The 19,306-nt window shown below is 43.8% G+C and overlaps 1 protein-coding gene across 15 annotated transcripts in view; it reads right to left on the bottom strand.

Moving 5' to 3' along the window:
* The window catches only part of SOX5 (SRY-box transcription factor 5), a 914,829-nt gene that overhangs the window by 667,767 nt on the left and 227,756 nt on the right, over positions 1 to 19,306 (bottom strand). For 14 of the 15 annotated variants that reach the window (XM_090043598.1, XM_090043600.1, XM_090043606.1 and 11 more), the window contains one exon: positions 10,312 to 10,398. In XM_090043598.1, the coding sequence (XP_089899724.1) occupies positions 10,312 to 10,384 (73 nt within the window). In that variant the 5' untranslated portion in view covers positions 10,385 to 10,398. Of the gene's footprint in view, positions 1 to 8,924; positions 8,983 to 10,311; positions 10,399 to 19,306 lie in introns of those variants that run through there. The other variant, XM_090043612.1, reaches the window with a different exon arrangement.

Here is a 19,306-nt window from a genome sequence, read left to right as displayed (position 1 = left end):
CTGTTTATAAATGTGCCTCTCAGTTTTTTCACTACTGTGTAGGCTTCTATTCCTTCCCTGTGAATAGTTTCACTGTCTGTTCCAGTCTTTGATTTCTTGTCAATTGCACTGTTTGGCTCAAGGTTCTGAACAGCAGGAAGAGAAACCTACTAGAAGCTGGTCAGTTTTTACTCTGCTGCATCCTGACAAAGCTCTGATCAGCAACTGAATTACTGGAGTCAAGAGTCTGCAGATTTCAGAAAACAATGTTGCAACAACCATACCTTGTACACCTTTTAAAGATTAGGTTTGGAACTAAAAGGGCTAGAATTATTTTAGGTGAACTTAGGTTCTATATCAGTGGTCACCAACTGGTCGACCTTGATTGACTGGTGGATCCTGGAGCATCTCTTAGTTGATCCTGGGCTGGGGGACCTGAGCACACGTGTATGCAAGCACCTCCTCCCCCCAGCCAAGCAGGTCAGTCTATACAGAGGGAAGGGGCAAAGGCCCAGATGATATGTGCAGCGGGGTTCAGGGCACAAAGCCCAGCCCACAGCAGCAGCTGCCTCTGCTGTGCACAGATTGGGAGGGCATGTGGGGCAGAAGCAGAGGCTGCAGCAGCTCTCAGGCAGGTAATGGGGCAGGGACAGGGTAAGGCCCTGTACAACCAGGGCCGGGCAGGGGATGAAGCCATAAGTGGCCCTTAAGGGGGGTGTGGGGAGGGGGGAAACACAGCCTAGGAGGGCGGGGGGTGGAGGTGTGCCCCTGCAACTGCCAGGGCTGGGGCGGCACCAGCTCTTCCTGGCCAGGGTCTAGCAACAGTGGCACTGGGAGCGAGGCCACAGGGGGAGGCATAGCCCTCCCAACTGCCACTCCCAGCGCCAGTGCCACCCACCTCAAGTGCAGGCCAGGCCTGGCACAGCCTGACTTCCCGCCCCCCACCCCACGGACTTGCAGGGTAAGGGCTAGCAGGTGCATAGTATGGTGGGTTGCAGCTGCATGCTGAAAGTCTGTGCTGGCCCGTTCTCATCAGGGCTGGCCCACACTTGTGCTTGGGGCAGGCAGCACCAGTGCTGGGAGCAACAGTTGGGGTGGGCTATGCCCCCCGCATGGCCTCACTCCCAATGCCACTGCCATCACAGACTGCCTCCTATCCTGGCCCCAGCCCTGGCCCCAGCCCACCCCACCAGCAGATGAGGGGGCACACACCCCCCGTGGCCTCCCGAGCTACATGCCCCCCTCCCCACACCCCCCAGATGAGCTTCTCACGGCTCCATCCCCCACCCAGCACCGGCTGTGCAGGGCTTGCCTCTACCCCATTCCCTACCTCCCCTCAGTTGTGGGGGGCAAATCAAGGCCCCAGCAGTGAGGGAGGGAGTGGGGCTAGGGCAGGGACCTTGATCTGCGCAGCCCACCCCCGGCCCTTTTCCCTCCCCTCCCCACAGCCTTACTTGCTGGGCAGGGAGGGTGGCGAGTAGATCTTTGGTTCCCTTTAAATTCCAAAAGTGAGCTCCAACCTAAAAAGGTTGGAGGCCACTGTTCTATAGGAATCGATGGTACTTGCCCAAGAAAGATTTTTATCTTTACTAGATGAGTGGATTCCCAAGCCTAGAATCAGATCACATCATTACAACAATTTCTCAATCTGTTTCTTCTTTAATAAGTTTCAGTTTTCCTGTTTTCAGATATAAACAAGAATACTGAAATAATGGGAGACCAGCTTTTCCTATATTATTATCCTGACTGTAACGAGGACCTGAATGAAACCCGTAAAAAAAGACTTTTTTGATTACAAATTTCTCTTCGGAGGTGGTTGTAAAGGGATACTAATTTAAACCAAATTATTAAAGCCATTAATTAGAAAAACAGATATACACCAAAAACTTCAGTAAGGAAATATTCATTCACAGCTTTACCTGGTTTGGATGCATCTTAGTGGCTTGTGATTTAGCAAAATAACAGGCAGTCTTGCATAGAGCCACATGCAGTATATTTATAGTATGTTTAGAGAAGAAGAGTAATAATACATAAGCATGTGGATCAAATTTCTGTGTGCCAAATATCAGAAATAAGAATTGGGTCATAAATCTGATCAGTAACAACTACCCCTTCACTTTTGCTGACTGTAACTAGTAAGTAAATGCAAACAAGAAAGCGATTTCCCCACAAGACCTGATTCTACAACATGCCAAATACTCTTTAACTCCCATCAGCTTCTTTCTGAACAGACATCAGTACAACCTGGGACTGGGCCTATTTATTATAAATTGTTGTTTACAGTCAAATCTCACTATTACTGCAGCACTCAAAAAGCCATGAGGAGCTGCCCCTAAAATGAGCATGATGCCAATTATACCTAAAAGACACCATGGTCTACACTATATACATAAACTTTACAAGCTGTTAAGGAAATCAAACAGGTGTTTGTTCCTCACAGGAATTTTTGGTTTTTGTATTAACTAATTATTGTTGCTGTTGTTGATACAAGGTGGCAGGTGCTCAATCACTTTTAGATTGAATGGAATCTTAGGACAGGCTCAGAAACTGCATCTTAGGTCCCTGGCTCACCACTGCAATTTGACAGGAATATAAAATTAATGGATCTGGAGGCACAGCTAGGTAAAACTGTAGTAACACAATGGTGGATCTGTCCATGAGTGACAACTGCCAACACCCTTTTGTACAATTTGCCAGAAGCTATGGGGTTAAAGGTTACTGCTGTATCTAGATCAAAGCCACTGATTTTCAATCACTAGTCCAACATATTTGCATACAGTTTTCCAATAAGCTTTTGTAACTGACATTTGGATGTAGAGATTAGGAAATTTTGTCCCATTTGTGTAACAGGTCTTCATCAAAAACTTCAAATGCATGTAGGTGCTTTCCTTTGAGCTACTGATACCCAAGCCATTTACCCAGATATTTCTCAGTCATTCTGAATCTAAATCTGAATCTTTCCCTCCCTTCTTAATTAAAAAGAAACTAAAGAAGGAAATTAAAAACAGCAAAACACTTAAAAAGTATGCAAACCTTAGTCAGACAACAATACCAATAGACATATTAAATTCTGCTTTCCACTGTCTCTCCAATGAAGGCTGTTCAAAACGATGATTAACTGGTAAACTCAGGCTGTATACAAACATTTGGGGAGCTAATGGGGAGGTCTATATCATGTTAAAAATGGCTATCCAATCTAACTTAGTTTACCCAGGTGCGGACCTTAAACTTAGATCCCTAGTTAGGTCGATTCAAGTATGAACTGTACAGAAGTTCCAGAAAGGTTAGATCAGTCTAAAAATGGCTGACCTGATCTATGCTGAACCTACCTCTGAGATAGTTTAACATAGATCGGGTTGGTCATTTTTAAACCAATTTAATTGTCCCAAAATCTATACAGTTCCTATAGCAGTCTCAGGGCTGGAAAAGCTCATGCACTGGCCCCAAACCTGAAGATTCACTTTTCCTACCCCAACCTGGCACTGGACTATTTTTATTTGTAGTACCCCCCTGGTCCTTGCCATACCCCAGATAGACAGCCCCCCACCACAGACCACCTCAACCAGCCCCCTGCCACCCTCCACCTCCCATCCTGCAAGCCACCACTGATGCCGGTTTATGAGCACCTGCTGATGCCAGAAGCAGAAATAAGTTGAGGTGAGGGGGAGAGACAGACAGGAACCGGGGGGAGGGAGCTGACCGGGGGGGGGGGGGGTTGTCTGTGGGTGGAGTTAAAAATAGCTCCTGGTCCATGGGCAGGTGGGGAAAAAGAGAGCCCCCCAGCCTCCCAAACCCCTTGCAGACCTTGTAAACCTTCCTGATCCCACCAAACTCTCCTGGACCCCTGCATGGACTCCGCATGCCCATTGATACCCCCCATGTGCCCCCTCAATCACCTCCATGGAGCCCCCTCAATCCCCCCCACCTTGCCCTGATGATCCCCCCGACCCCTACTCCCCTGGTCCCACTATCCTGACTTACCTTAGATTGGGTGGCTATTTTTAGCTTGATCTAACCTCCCCCCTAACTGAATGTCTATACAAAGTATTCAGATACAATTTTAGCCAATTTTCAATTGATTTTTCTCAAAGCAAGCAAAAGATTAAAAAAGCTCCAAAACTGATTTAAAAACTACTTAATATGACCAGCTTGGAGATCATTATAGCAAGAAGTTTTCAAACAGGCACATACATATATGTGTGTTTTTAACTCACACAATCCTTCTATACCACTTTTTGAACTTCAGAGAGATTGAAAATGATTCTTTTAAGCAAAAGGCTTTAACTGAAATCAGAACTCACCTCTCTGCCAATTAGAAATTAGCTTCTAAAAAATGTATAGTTTCTCATAGCTATATGGGCCCTAATCCTCTTGGAAACAGTTTTAGGTCATTATTCTGGGAGTTATTAGGTTGGAAAACAGCTTCTAGGCAAATGATGCTATTCACAAACCTTTTACACCAGAAATAATGGTTGGATTATTTCTGCCTCACAAGTAGTCGAGGTCTGATTTCTGATTTCTTTTATTTCTGGAGTTCTTGAACAAAGGCAATGCTCCTTGCTGTTAAATAATAATAATACTGAACAGTTTAAAAAACATTAAAATTTATTTTTTATGAGGATTATAATGGCAGTTTTGAGAGCAGGCTGTTTGAATTTTAAAATATTATTTTTGACCTCCACTTATCTTCTGACTTGCACTGCTCTTGTGCGTTTCCAAGGGCACCTCAATGCTTTGGTGTTTCCCCAACCAGCCAGTTTCAAGGGCCTTTCAAACATCTTGATTTTTCTTGTGTCTTCTAGAGTGTTATTCCTTTTATAAATTGACTACATTCGCACAGCAACAGATAAAAATAACATAGAATCCTGAAATCTAAGTTTCCCTTATGATAGCTAGTAAAAGGATGGCAATGTGCCCTCAGAATATAGGAATACCCCTATTTACAGAGCCCACCCAAATATCCCTCTTGTTCTTACAAAAGCTAACATTTTCCTATGAAATGTATTAATCTTCTGTAAATTGCCCAGCTGACAGAGCAAGTGGGCAGCTCAGCAAGTTAAAATTGGCAGCAGGTTGGGCGAAATGTTTCTGTTCATCCTTATCAGGGTAAGCTTAAAAGTGTTTTACTCATCTTGAGCACAGAAAGTAGATGGCAGGGACTGGCCTTTCAACCCTCATTCTGAGACAGTTTTTTTTCTAATTCATGAAATCTAACACTAATATTATCTTGTCTGAATTTCCTATATGACAACAGGAAGCTTAAAAAAGCTTTTACAAAGCACTTTTTCATTCAAAATAAAGAGTCTGACATGCTTCTTCATATTAGAGTTGTCTTGGTCTCTCACCCCAAACTCTAAATATCCTTTGTATCTATTTATGCATGCAAGAACACATGTGCACATCTATCATGTGTGCACACATCACCTGAATGTTATAAGATTCATTACAGAGCTAAATTAAGCTGCCTTTGCAATACTACTACCACAGAATGGAATTATGTGCACTGAAAACATTTAACCTATATGACCAGGAGTGACCTCTAACTTCACCCCAAAATAACAGTTTGGAGCCAAAACTGGAAAAGGTCAGGAGGGCCTCCACCAGTAGCTGAACACTCTCAGCATGCTCATTGTCACATCTTGGGCACATACAGCAGCTTTCAGAATCTCACCAAAAGCTTGTAGCATGTCAGGTGAATGTGTATTAAAGGACTATGCAATGCATGCAAGATTATTTATTCCCCCAAACCGGGAAGAATGAGTTGGTCCCTTTCAAATATCAGCATATCATTATAATTTTGTAAAAGAATGTTACCAGGTTAGAAAAGTTGAAGAGCATCTACTGAAAATCACCTCATACCACTTATCGCTTGATCAAACCCAGACTAGCAAGCATTTGTTCATTCACAAAGGGACAAACCCCAAAACCCCAACGAACATTTTGGCTAAATAATGACATCAGGATTTTATGCATAATGTTTTCATACAACTCAGTAAACATACACACTTTTCTAATCTTTTCTTTTGCAAATAAAACAATTCAATTAAAACCTTAGAATCCCTTATGTTGTATAACTAGCTGTTAGTAAAACCATGTCCATTAATTCTTACCCTGAAGGTGGCAATTCTAATCTTTGCAGATCAAGAGAGTCATAGCTTGAAGTAAAATTTCAGCATCACAAAACTGCAATAGGAATAAAGAGCAGCAGACTCTCCTAATATATATTTCACAGAGGAAGTGATATCACAAAATCTGGTGGCTAAAGGATTCTGTTGTTTCACTTCCTAAATGTAGTAAGAAATGGGTTAATTTGCCCAGACAGGAATCCCACCATAAGTATTCAAGAAAACTGTATAAATCACATACAAAAAAAGCCTTCCCAAATAGTCAAAGTTAGTGAGATGTAACATAATTCATAAAAAGAGAAAAGAAAAGAATTGTTGCAGTTGTTCCCCTTAGTTATATTAGGAATAAAACCAAAACTAATGTAATAATATATCCCAGCAGTTCAAATCTTCTAATTTATGTAGAATGGATTATTACTTAGACAATCTGACCCTGGGCAAAACTTCCTCAGCTGAGAAGATTTACAATCTAATTATGCAGGAAGTTCTGCTGAGACAGTTTGGGTGCAATGGTCTTCTATTACATTAGGTTAGCTAAAATAGCTCCTTCTTTGCTTGCTTGGTGTTCCAGCTATTCATATAAAAACAGAAAATCTTTCATTCACATCCTTTATTTCCCTTTAGTCTTTCTCATCATTACTGCATGTGAAAACCCTCATTCCCAACTACAGATAGCAGAAGCAAGTCTACATTGTTGATAACAACTTCTGAGCTTCCTAAAAAGTCTTTTGCTTTGACCCATGTCTGATGAACTGACTTAAAAGTAAATATCAAAGCACTCTTTATAATTTTTACAACAGTTTTTTGTCTTCCCCAAATGTAAATACTCCAATAGAAAGCATTAAGCTGAAAACTATTTCTGTATACAAATTCCCCCTTCCCCCTGTATACACATATACATACTGACAGACAAGCACCCCCCTTCCCCCCCTATATACACATGCACAAATACACCAGTTTATTATTGGAGGGATGTATTATAGGTATGGTATTGCTAGCCTGGCTGCCTGAATACTTTTAACAATATATTTGGTTATATTAAAAATATATACCTCTATCCCTAAATAATAGTGAGGACTTTCCATGTAGGAAAAAAATGTAGGGTATTTAAGCCTACCAATGAGTTGAAAGCATCTCTTTGACTAGACATGGTATGATGTGTTGACATGATTGAGCATATTAAAATGCCTCATATTTGCATAGCTGAAAAAAATCAATGTTTGCTTCTTTACAGTGAGCGTTTTGATTTCAAACGGTCAGGGGTTCATGTTATGGCCTTCAGTCTTGATAATTATCATGTATGTGTTAGTAATGCACATTTTTATCTACAGGTGGCAGACCTTTTAAAATCATTTTCAATCAAATTCATTATAAATTTTGGCTGATATCACCACCCACATTAAAAAGTAAGAACTCTGCAGCACAAAGTTCTAATTAATGTTGTTCAATTTAGATGACAGATTTGTCAACAAAGTGGCTCATTATCAAAGGTTGCTGACCCCTGTCAGAATGAAGGCCTTAAAAAAATCAGTCACCCATTACATAGCGATCTTTTATTATTCAGAATTCATTCAGCAACTTATAAAGGGATGAAAGGCAGAAATTTTGCTTCTTAGATTAGTAATCCCGATGGGTAAAAGCAACTTCTGTTTGATAAACTCATTTAGAAGAAAAGGAAATAAAGAAATGATACAACTGATTATTTGCAATTAAAGGTGAATCATGAAAATCTTTGTAAATAAAAACAAGCATTTAAGACATCACACCTCTAGATTCTTTTCTGGTGTATATGATCAAAGCTCCATTGACAATAGGGCTAGGTACAAATATTCATAAAGCCTGAAGCAGAACTGAGTTATGTGGTTTTAAGTGGTTCTCTGTAAGTAGTTCAGATGAATAATGAAAAGAACACATTTGCCATTTGGGGGTTTCGGGGAGGGATGCAAATCTTAGACTGGGTTCCACCATTTTTAAACCAGTCTTTGTGTTCTGAACTTCTGTTCTTTTACAGGTATAGACTGGTTTTCTGTGCCAGCTTCTGTTCTGTTGTAAGTATAGAGAAATTTCTGATCGCTTATACCAGTAAAAGTGTAATATACACTTTTATAATACCTGGCCTAGATGTATATCACAAAAAGACTGACTTAGTCTTTGTAAATAAAAACAACCGGAGTCGCAGCAATGATCTGGCATCCAGCGAACTTCAACATAAGTTTTACCAAAAAATGGACTGCATGCATTGATAAACTTTTTGAGTGAGAACTAAAAATACAAGCATGTGCATCTACATTTTAGATGAATGTCTGTCAGCATCAATATTATGCATTAAAAAAAAAGTCTCTCACAGTAACTCCTCTGGTAAGTGAAACAAAAACATATTTTATCACCTAATTTACTTTTTACCAGTTATGTTTATTTTCCCACTTCATTCAATATGGATCGTGAAACTCGACTAATCTGTTCAATCAATTTCTCTTTCTGGTTTTCCTACACCAGCAAAATACTGCAGTGTTTGGGTTCTAAGCAATAGAAGGGAATGTTAAAGCTAAAAATATCCCAGTCAAATCCTCAGTTCTTTGAAGCTAATAGAGGTATGATGATATCACCAGCTGTGTCTTTAGCCCTAAATATTTAGTTACAATGGGCCTGATCCTCCACTGCTTTTCACCTTGTTTCCTCATTTATGCCTGTGAAAAGTGTGTGAAAACAGTTGTAAGCTGTTCTCACCATTGTGGGTGAACTGCTAGCATTTTACACTCACATCACAAAGGTGTGACACTAGAAGGTGCAAAGCAGAGGATAAAAGATCTAGTTAGCTGGCATCCAGACCTGAATGGAGCACAGTACTCAACGAGGTATTCAGCACTTTCTGCTCCTCCTGTAATCACCATGAGATGGAGACATTACTCATTGATGCAGGCACATGAGCAGACATTCAGTACTTCCTAGCACAAGGCTGGGAAATTATTTGGACTGGAGAGTCACTTAAGGAGTTTTGGTGAGCTGTTGGGGGTGTGGGGGGGCTGACCCAACCTTGCTCCCCTGTCGTGGCTTTTTATACTGCCGTGTGTGGGGGGGAGGGACTGGGGAGATGCCAGTTCATCCTGTCTGGCCCCATCCACCATGACCCTACCACTAGGAGGGACGGAGTGGATGAGTGGGCAGGGTCTCCATGGAGACCAGCCTGGGACTTGCACGCGCATGGTGTGCTCAGGCAGGAAGATGGGATGGGCCACAGGTGGGCAGTAAGTGACATCTGGAAACAGGATGGGCTGGTGGGGCCAGGGCCCAGATCATGGGACAGTGACAGCGAGACCTCGGGCAGAGCCATAATTTGCTCCCTGGACATCCCTGTGATGTGCAGGGAGCCTGTTTCTGCAGGCAGGGGATGGCTGTTCCCATGGAATTGGTACCCACTGCAGGGACATGCATGGAGTGGAGCATGGCTCTGCCCTGGGCTCTGGTCCTGCACTGTCACTGCCCTTTGATCCTGGCCTCAGCCCTGGTGCCACCCACCTCTTCCACTACTGGATGCCACGCCCACCCACAGCCCCCTCCCATTCCCCCAGCTAAGCATGCTCAGCCCAGTAGGGCAGGATCCAGTAGCAGCAGCAGCAGTAGAGACACTGGTGGCAGCAGCCAGAAGTGTGAGGGCACTGCCATGAGGGCTGCCAGGAAGCTGAGTCTGACCTGCATGCCACCCTCAGAATACCTGGCCCCACAGACTACAATTCCTGGCGTGCCCAAGGGCTGTGCCCAGGGATAGGGCAGGCTGTGCTCTGCACCAGGCAGCACCTCCACACCCAGGGGCAGCAGGACCAGCCACACGCACCATAGCCTGAGCTGTCCCCAACCTCTTGGCCAGGCAGGGCCGAGGGACCCGCTGTGGGCCGGATGCAGTCACTTGGCAGACTGGATCCGGGCCATAGGCCATATTTTGCCCACCTCTGTCCTAGTATCAGGCTGTGAGTCCCTGACCTTGTATTTACTACCCAGGGTAGGGTAAATGCATGGTGTTAAGAATGTGCAGGATCACTCCCCCTCCTTTAAAGAAAGAACTAAGTTAGAAAAGTTTTTATTGATACCCATATTGGTAATATTAAAACCTTCTCCATTTTCTCCACGACATTTTATATACCACACACTTCCACACTGCTAACCCTTCCAAGTGACTGCACTGTATCTTTATATGGCTTTGTTTTCCTACCCAGTGTTGAAGAGTTGAGGTTATTTTCAATCTTCAAAATCTTGTAAACAGGATCAAACAGGAACCCAGTCATCAGCAAGTAGAAGGCTAAAAAATAAAACCAAACACATATCAACATTTGATATATATAGATCTAGATATAGATATAATCTATCTGTCTATCTATAAACATCCATCCAAACCAGGAAACAAAAGTCTGGGTTCTGTTAAGACTGCCCTATACTTTTTCATCTGGCCCATGAACTTTTTTTCTTGCAGTACAGAGCCTGTCATAAATTAATGCATCACTCCAAATATATCACATGTAAAAGCTGCCATAGAGATACATTTGAGCTAAAAAAACCACATTAGACATTATCAAAACTAAAGTGGCATCTCGTATCATCATAAAACAATGTGAGAGCTGAACTGGGAACAAGATTCCCCTATTATTTTTTTCCTTCTCTTGTCTGCTTGAACAATGAACCCAGGCTTAACATTTCTACTTTTTTACCCATACCAATTATACCTGCCCAGACTGTTAAGCATGGCTTAGCAGGGCAAGCAAGTGACAGGGAGCCAAGAAGCCTTCCCTTCCTACCATTAACTGAGATCCTGTGTCTGTGTGACTATAAGCAATTAAATTAACTAATCTGTGCCTCATTTTACCTAAAACAATACTCTTTGCCTATCTCATGTCTTTATGTTGGAAAAAGTATTTGCTATTATTGTTTTCTTATTCTGATTCGTATTTGGCATCAAATATTTTTATTTTGCAACTAGTTAACAAATATGGTGATAGGGAAAAATAATGTGGAGTTGAAATTTAAAAACAACTCAAAATCTAACCTTAATACCATTCAAATAAAAGGCAGGCACTTTAAGTCAACATTGTGGGATTACTTTAGCAACGGTGTGATTCCTGTAATACTCCATGAATATCAGAGACTCATCATAGACTAGTGAAAAGAAACTGTAGCATACATGTGACGGATATAACATTCAAAAGGGGAATGTCCAGAGTTCACATGGATCCCAAATGGATGTCAAATTTCTTGAAAAATCAGCTCTGATTTTCTTCATTATTTTTCAAGGAATCATGTGAATAAAACTAGAATAAATTCTTTAACTCTAATCCATGTCACAAAAAACCCTCCCTCTTAAGATTATTCTCTGAATGGGATTTTATAATAAAAATCTGGTCCACACTAAGGACATTGTCATCTTATCTCATTCTATTTATTTCCAACACAAACCACCCCATATGACAATAGCAGGGTCACTTGGGGACTATCTGTGCATGAAAGCTGCACCAGTTTAAGTTAAGAATTCACGTTCAACCAGTGCAAAAGGATGCGTGAACAGTTTTATTTCATTTTAAGCCAGACTTATTTAAATTTAGCACAAGTCAATTAGGAACTAGTTTAACTTAATGAAAAAGCAACTCCTAAATCAAAATAAGTGTGTCCACACAGCAGCTGATATAACTTAATCAAAGCAAAACAAAATTAAGTTAAACCAGTGCAACTTCTTTCTGTAACCAAGGCACTAGTCACTCTGGTGATATGCTGATGAATGTGTTTTCTATCTGAATGATCATACACAAATATATTATAGTTTTATGCTGTGTGAAGACCTGATGAAATCCACTGGCGTATCTACAAAGTGAGGTACATGTGAATACTGGGTGCTTCTGCCCACATATAACTTATGAATTCTGTTTGATATAAGGAATTCTCTTTGTATTTCTGTCTCAGCTCAGAAACTCCATCTGGACTATGGACTTGGTGTGTCTTCTCCGCTGTCCTTTGCCTCTATATTAAGTTAAAACCTACAGAAAATGACACTAGAAATTCTTGAGCCAGAGAAAGAGCTAAAACAGGAAGGTCACCAAAGCTTGATGATCCTCTATTCAACTGGAACATTCCTGAACAAAGAGACAACTACTGCTCATCTGTACCTCAGCCGGCAGTAACTAAGCAACAGATCACCTGACTAGAGGGCGCTGATCACCTAAGACACTGATTGAGAGTTTCGATTGATAGAAGAGGCCAGAAATATAAAAAAGGGTATCTCTCTGGCTGGAAGGAGGAATTTTCATGTTCTGAACATGAAGCTATGGGCAAAAGAACAGGTAAGAGAAACTGATGGGCATACATTCATGAAAGAAGGAACAGCCAAAGAAAAGGAAAGTGACTACAGGGTAGAGAGAAAGGCCTCATGATTTCAAGGAGGCATGTGTTGAAGTGGGGATCCTGGACCCTTTAGAAGACTTTAAGCTAAGCCCAAACAGTGGTAAAGAAACTGAGGTAGGGAAGTCAGTTAGGATGAGAAGAGTGGCACTCTACATCAAAGAGCAATACACATCCTCTGCAAACAGCACTGGGTCACTGACTGGGCAGAGCGGGAGGTCCCAGAGTCCTCCTTAGTCCTGGAGGGAGACGGAGCTCTCCCCTGCGGCTCCCGGGGGAGAAGGGCCTGGCAGTAGGAGTCTATCTCCTGCTCGCAGTCCCTGATGGCACGCAGTCTCTGGACTGTGGCCTGGAGCTCCTCCAGCTGGCGCGCCAGAGACCCCAGGAGGGAGCAGACCCCGCAAGGGGAGGTGGCCATGCTCCCGGGCCGCAGAGCCTGAAAAAGGGACAGGCAGCCCCCGCAGCCAAGAGCCAGGGGCTCCGTCTGCGTGGAGCCCGGAACCATGGGCTCCGTCTGGGCGGCCGTCTCTGAGGTGCCCGATGGACGGGCCGTAGAGCCCGAGGGGACCCGAGGGGTGCGGCGCGTGCCCATCCGTGTCATGCCTCTGGTAGGCTGGCTACGGCTGGGGCTGACTACTCTGTGGGGGTCACAGGCAGGGTCTCATGCCCTCCCATGCCCTCTCCTGTGTGAACTCCACGCTAACTCGAGCACCTGTTTACGCAGCCTGTTTGGCGGGCCCTTTTAAACTGTGCGCATGTGCAGTGGGCCTGCCGTCGGGTGGACAAAGCTAGCTGACAAAGCTAATATCTTTAACAGATTCTTTGCTTCCATTTTTCTGATCAGGGACAGGGACATCCCCCACACTGGGATACTGGACGGACCCAGGGGAGGTGCAGCCAGGCCTAGGGTCAGTGAGGACCTAGTCAGGGAACTTCTGGAGGGACTAGATGTGTTCAAATCAGCAGGTCCTGACAATCTCCACCCCAGAGTGCTTAGGGGACTGGCAGAGGTCACTGCAGGACCCCAGCACAGCTCTACAAGCACTTGTGCTGCTCTGGTGAGGTGCCTGATAACTGGAAAAGGGCCAATATGGTCCCCATTTTCAAAAAAGGGAGGAAAGAGGGCACACGAAACTATAGGCCCCTTAGTCTTATCTCGGTCCTGGGAAAGGTCTTTGAGAAAATCATCCAGGAGCACATCTGCAAGGGACTAGCAGGGGAGTTTATGCTTAGGGGCAATCAACATGGGTTCATTAGAAGCAGGTCCTGTCAGACCAACCTGGTGGCCTTCTATGACCACGTCACAAAATCCTTAGACGCAGATGTCGCAGTAGACATGGTCTTCCTGGACTTTAGGAAGGCCTTCGACACTGTCTCTCACCCCATTCTCATTAAAAAATTAGGTGTCTGTGGTGTTCATGGCTACACAGTCAGATGGGTTGCAAATTGGCCGGAGGGCTGCATCCAGAGAGCGGTGGTGGATGGGTCATTTTCAACCTGGAAGGATGTGGGCAGTGGGGTTCCTCAGGGTTCGGTCTTCAGGCCTGCACTGTTCAATATCTTCATTGGTGATTTGGACAAAGGGGTGAAAAGCACCTTGTTCAAGTTCGTGAATGTGGGGAGAAGTGAGCATGCCAGAAGAGAGGGACAGGCTACAACTAGATCTCAACAGGTTACAGAGGTGGGAGGATGAGAGTAGGATGGGCTACAATACGGACAAGTGCAAGGTGTTGCACCTGGGGAGGAACAACCAGGAGCATACCTACAGGCTGGGGAACTCCCTTCTCATCAGCACACAGGCAGAGAAGGATCTTGGAATCACTACTGATTCCAAGATGAACATGGGCTGAGAATGTGGGGATGCGGTCAGGAAGGCTAACCCCACCTTGTCATGCATCCATAGATGCATCATGAGCAGGTGGAAGGAGGTGATCCTCCCCCTCTATGCGACACTGGTCAGGCCACAGTTGGAGTACTGCATCGAGTTCTGGGTGCCGCACTTCAGGAGGAATGTTGACAGCATTGAGAGGGTCCAGAGGAGGGCCACTCATATGATTAGGCGGCAGGAGGGCAGGCCCTATGAGGAGAGGCTACGGGACCTGAACCTGTTCAGCCTCCACAAGAGAAGGCTGAGAAGAGATCTGGTGGCTGCCTATAAACTTGCCAAGGGGGACCAGCAGGCAATGGGAGAGTCCCTGTTCCCCTGAGCACTGCTGGGGGTAACAAGGAACAACGGCAATAAGTTGACTGAGAGTAGATTCAGGCTAGACATCAGGAGGCACTACTTCACTATCAGGGCGGCTAGGAGTTGGAACCAACTTCCAAGGGAAGTGGTGCTCGCCCCTACCTTTGGGGTCTTCAAAAAGAAGCTAAACAGCCACCTAGCTGGGGTCATTTGACTCCAGCATCCTTTCCTGCCCATGGCAGGGAGTCAGACTAGATGATCTGCTTAGGTCCCTTCCGACCCTACCAACTATGAAAATATGAGTGAGATGAAAAGAGTGGTAAGGAAAGTTAGGCTGGGAAGTATGCATAAGTATTTAATCATTTTTCCTAAATCTTTATATTTCTTATGCTTTCTAAGGCAAAGAGTAATTACCTTTGAACCTTGGTTATGTGCTTAAACAATCTTATATGCTAAAATAGGTAAATTCTGTATTAGGGCACTCTTGAGGTTGCAGCACTCAGAAAGGGTATATTTTAGCTCCTGGGCAAGCTGGAGGAAGCCAGCACTAACCATATGTGGCCTAACTGCCTTAGCCTATCTCCTCTCCCAAAAGTGGGAACTAGGTAGAGTGTGTACATTCCCTGTGTATGCCTAGAGGCTCTGGGTCAAAATTCTTTGGCTTTGGGTCAAAATTCTGGTCAAACCTCAGGAAGCTTAAGAGCAAGTGGGCCCAGAAATGCAAAAGTCAGATGTGGATCCACCGGGGACAGACTTATCTGGGTTGTAACAGCAACCACTAAGTAAGGACATTACAACCTGGCCACTGTTGTACCATGACAAGGAAACGGTGATGATATTCTAAAAATACCTCCAGACATAAGACAAGGCTTTGACAAGTAGGTCCCAATTATCCAGTTAAACTGGTAGCTGCCTATGACTACTTTGATCACCAGGACTACTAGTTTATAAAAACATCCCTATGTTTTCTCTCACTTACCCCTAACCCAGCCAGCCTCCGTGTATCCACCCGCTGTGTCTTTCATAAATTTAGATCGTGAACTGTCTGGGACTATCTTTGTTCTGTTTGTTTGTACAGTGTCTACTGCAACTGAGCCCTGACCTCTGACTGGAACATCTATACAATACCATAACCACAACAAATAAAATAATAATAATAATAATAATAAATCCAGGGCCAGATCCTCTGCTGAAGTTTGGTTGGTTTATAACAGATGAGACTGTGGCCTTCAGTTTTATATCTTTACTCATTAGTACTCATTATTTTTATCCACAAAATCTTGCTACTAGTAGGTAACCTCCCAGTCCTGCCTGCCAAGATGTGCTCAGCAGGCCTCAAAAGAGTGGTTTTATGATTGTTGAAAAGAAAAAGGCAAAAGAATAAATAATGACTGCATGGTAGCTTTGAGGTGTAGGGGAAGAATGCTTCCGGGAGCAGGACTGGGGACATCTGCAGTGGAAGGATCCCTTGTAAGAAAATAACATCTGTTTGGAGTAGGCAAAACATAATTAAGTTTGTTTCCAGCAGAAGGGGAAAATCTGTTTATAAAAGTAAAAACTAATAGTATCTGTTTGTTAACCAGAAAATGAGGCAATTCCCAAATGCTAACTGGAGACTCCAGACATTCAAAGTACTGGTTACTGTTATAAAATGGGTGAAACATATCTGCACAGAACTTAAAGAAAGCTTTTAAGCTGGGTGAAAAATAAGGGACATTTCCACCACATGAAGAAACCAAGATGCTACTAGGTAATTAAGTTTAGCAGTACTCTAGCTATAGTTTCTGAAGTACTGAATTAAGTATGTTTATTGAACTCTGTTTTATTACTTTCTCTCCATTTCTGTATTTTTGCTCACAATTCACTGTAAGAGACAATGAACTGAGTCTGCAGACTGTGGTCTGGCCAGATGGAAAAGAGCATACAGAGGATGGAGTAACAGCTCACTGAAGAGTAGTTAACTGCCCACAAACAAGGCCAGGGGCCTTGACAAGACTGCAGGCTTCCTTTTTGCGCCATGTCAAAATAAGGCGAGGGTGACTGTGGGCACAAAGATACATTACTGTATAAACGCAGCAAATATTCTTGCAAAGACTTCCAGTGTAGGAGAGTTTAAAAAAATAAAAAACTCTTAAAATTGTGCATGAAGATAGCCATGCCAGTGAAACTGCCTCTTTGATAGCCCTGGAGACTGAAGCCCTCTGTCACTGAATAGTCATAGGCAGTGAAAGTACAAGGTTCCCCACATAGCCATGCCCTGAAGGGACCCCCTATAGGTGTAAAACACTGGTTCTGTCTTCCTTTCCTTTCACTACTCTGCCTCTCTATTGAGACCACCAACAAGGTGTCAATTAGTACTGAATGTGATGGTGGCTTTTCTGTGATGTTGACATTAATGTCTGATTGATGTTTATAAAGCAAATAGAAGAAGGCTCCCAAGTGACTCTGTGCTCACCCCTTCGCCACCACAAAATAACAAGGGAGCTTTTTTAAAGCACGGGGAGAAAATGGTCCTTGGGAGGCCTGTTCCTGCTTCTCCAAGCAGTCCTAGGGTGGTGATGAATGAAAGATCATCTCTCCAAGCCAGGAGTTGCAGTTGGAGGCCAGTACATCCAGGCACATCAACACAGTATTTTTTATGTATAATGTAGATTGTTACAGAAATTTGCTGGTGGAGATTTCTCAATGCTTAATATCCTATACACTCAAGAAACACAACTATTAAGGATCTCCGTTAATTTGCTGCCTCTGACAATACATCTGTACAGTGGGTAACACTGCTTCCTGTTCTGAAACACACATTATACTCTAGAGAGCAGAACGAATGTAGTGCAAAAAAAATCTAGCATTTTCTCTTTGTATTTTTTAACAGATACTTCCTGGAACTCACACTTGTTTCACTCCTCAGGTTTTACAGCTGCCCATCAGAATTAAGGTACATACAACACTGTACCTAAACTCCTGGGCTAGGTACAGACGTTCAAAAAGCCTTAGCCTGAAATGATTCACTCTTTGCAGGTTAGTCTAAGCTGCGCAGCTTAAACTGATTAATAACTGGACAGACATTCTCTATTAAATCAGGAAATCCAGGCACGTGCCTGCAGTGGCTCAAGCTAGAAACCAGGGGGTGCTAGAGCATGCCTGCCAGCCACTAACAAAGGGGAGGTAAGAGAGACACTCTCCAAGGCTCTCACCTCTGTCTGCTGGAGTGGCATGGCCAGGCACCAGCTGGGGCTAGCACAACACACAGGATCCCCAGGCTGGTGGCTGACAGAGGTGGGGGGGAAATGCTGCCAGACTGAGGGGTAGGAATGGGAAAAAAGTACTCTCTCTGAAACAAGCATGTATTGAACACAGCAATTTGCAAAGCATACAACAGGGAACTACCATAAATCTTTGCCTAAGATAAGATACAGCCCAATAAAACACAGCATATACAACTTAGTGTACCTTGGAATGTAAAACAGGAAGACAAGAGAAAGCCTCGCATAAGTCTTACTAATCCTGAGGGCAGAGCTCCTCCTTACAGCCAGGCATTCAGAAAGGCTTTGTTTAAGTTTTACATGTTCTGCTTTATAATGTAAATGTAGCTCTCTGCGTTCTTTGGTTTGCAACTTCCAGCCAGAAGCTGCCTGAAACTTCCCTTAACTCCATCTCCAGCACATATGTGTGAAGATTGTCAGGTCTTTGCCAACACTTCCCACCTCTCAGTCTGGTCCAGCAGGTCTTAGCTCTTGGCTCACAGCTGCAGGTCTTGATTGTGCACACAGGAGACTTGCTTGCCTCTCTCTCTCTGCTCCAGGACCACTGTGGATTTAATCCCCTCCCTGGCTGCAAGAAGATAGAGGAAGGAATTCACTCCACCTCTCCCTGGCTACAGGAAAGTCATGAAGGTGCAGCTGGGGCTGGCAAACTTCAGCTGCAGTCCACAGGGTTTGCCAGTGTGGGGAGATGGGATGGAGGGAGGAATTTGCATCAGGGGCCATGGCAGGCCAGCGTCTGGCCACACCCCACCCCTGCTCCAGCTAGAGAGCAGAGGGGAGGGGCCAGCCCAGAGAGCATGCCAGGGGTCTCTGATTTAACCTAAACCAGCAAGGGGTTTGGGACAGACATTGCATAAACTGGTTTGAGCCAAATCAGTTAAGTCTGATAGTGCATGCAACCAGGTTTATCTCAAACCGGTTTTGGTCATTTTCAGACTGGTTTATGTGCACTGAATGTCTGTTCTGTTACAGGCTTAAAACCAGTTTCTGATCACTTAAACAAGTTATGTGTAATGCCTGTCCCTAACGCTGGTGGCCCTGGGCAAACTTTTAGTATTGGGCCCTGCTTCATCAGACATAATGATAATAATAATCATTGTTTTCATCGTTTTCAGGCCCCTTTTCTGTCCAGGTCCTGGACAGCTGCCCAGTTTGCCCATGCTTGTCTCTGGCCCTGGATACATGACTGAGGCAACATAAAGAAATCTGTATTGCTACTTTCAGCGCATGCCTGTTCGGCAGAAAAATCATTTCGGTCATTAAGGCTGCAGTGGAGAAATTGTTTTAACTTGAATTTAATGTAAAAAAAATGAAGGGCTGGGGGAGAGACCTTTCACAGCTATTTTTAGAACACACTCTTGGGTTCAGAAGACACT

The sequence above is a fragment of the Crocodylus siamensis genome, chromosome 4 (assembly GCF_052110815.1).
Source record: "Crocodylus siamensis isolate JL-2025a chromosome 4, ASM5211081v1, whole genome shotgun sequence".
NCBI classification, from domain to species: domain Eukaryota; kingdom Metazoa; phylum Chordata; order Crocodylia; family Crocodylidae; genus Crocodylus; species Crocodylus siamensis.
Note: the sequence above shows the minus strand (reverse complement) of the source record. Positions and strands in the feature narration are given on the sequence as shown.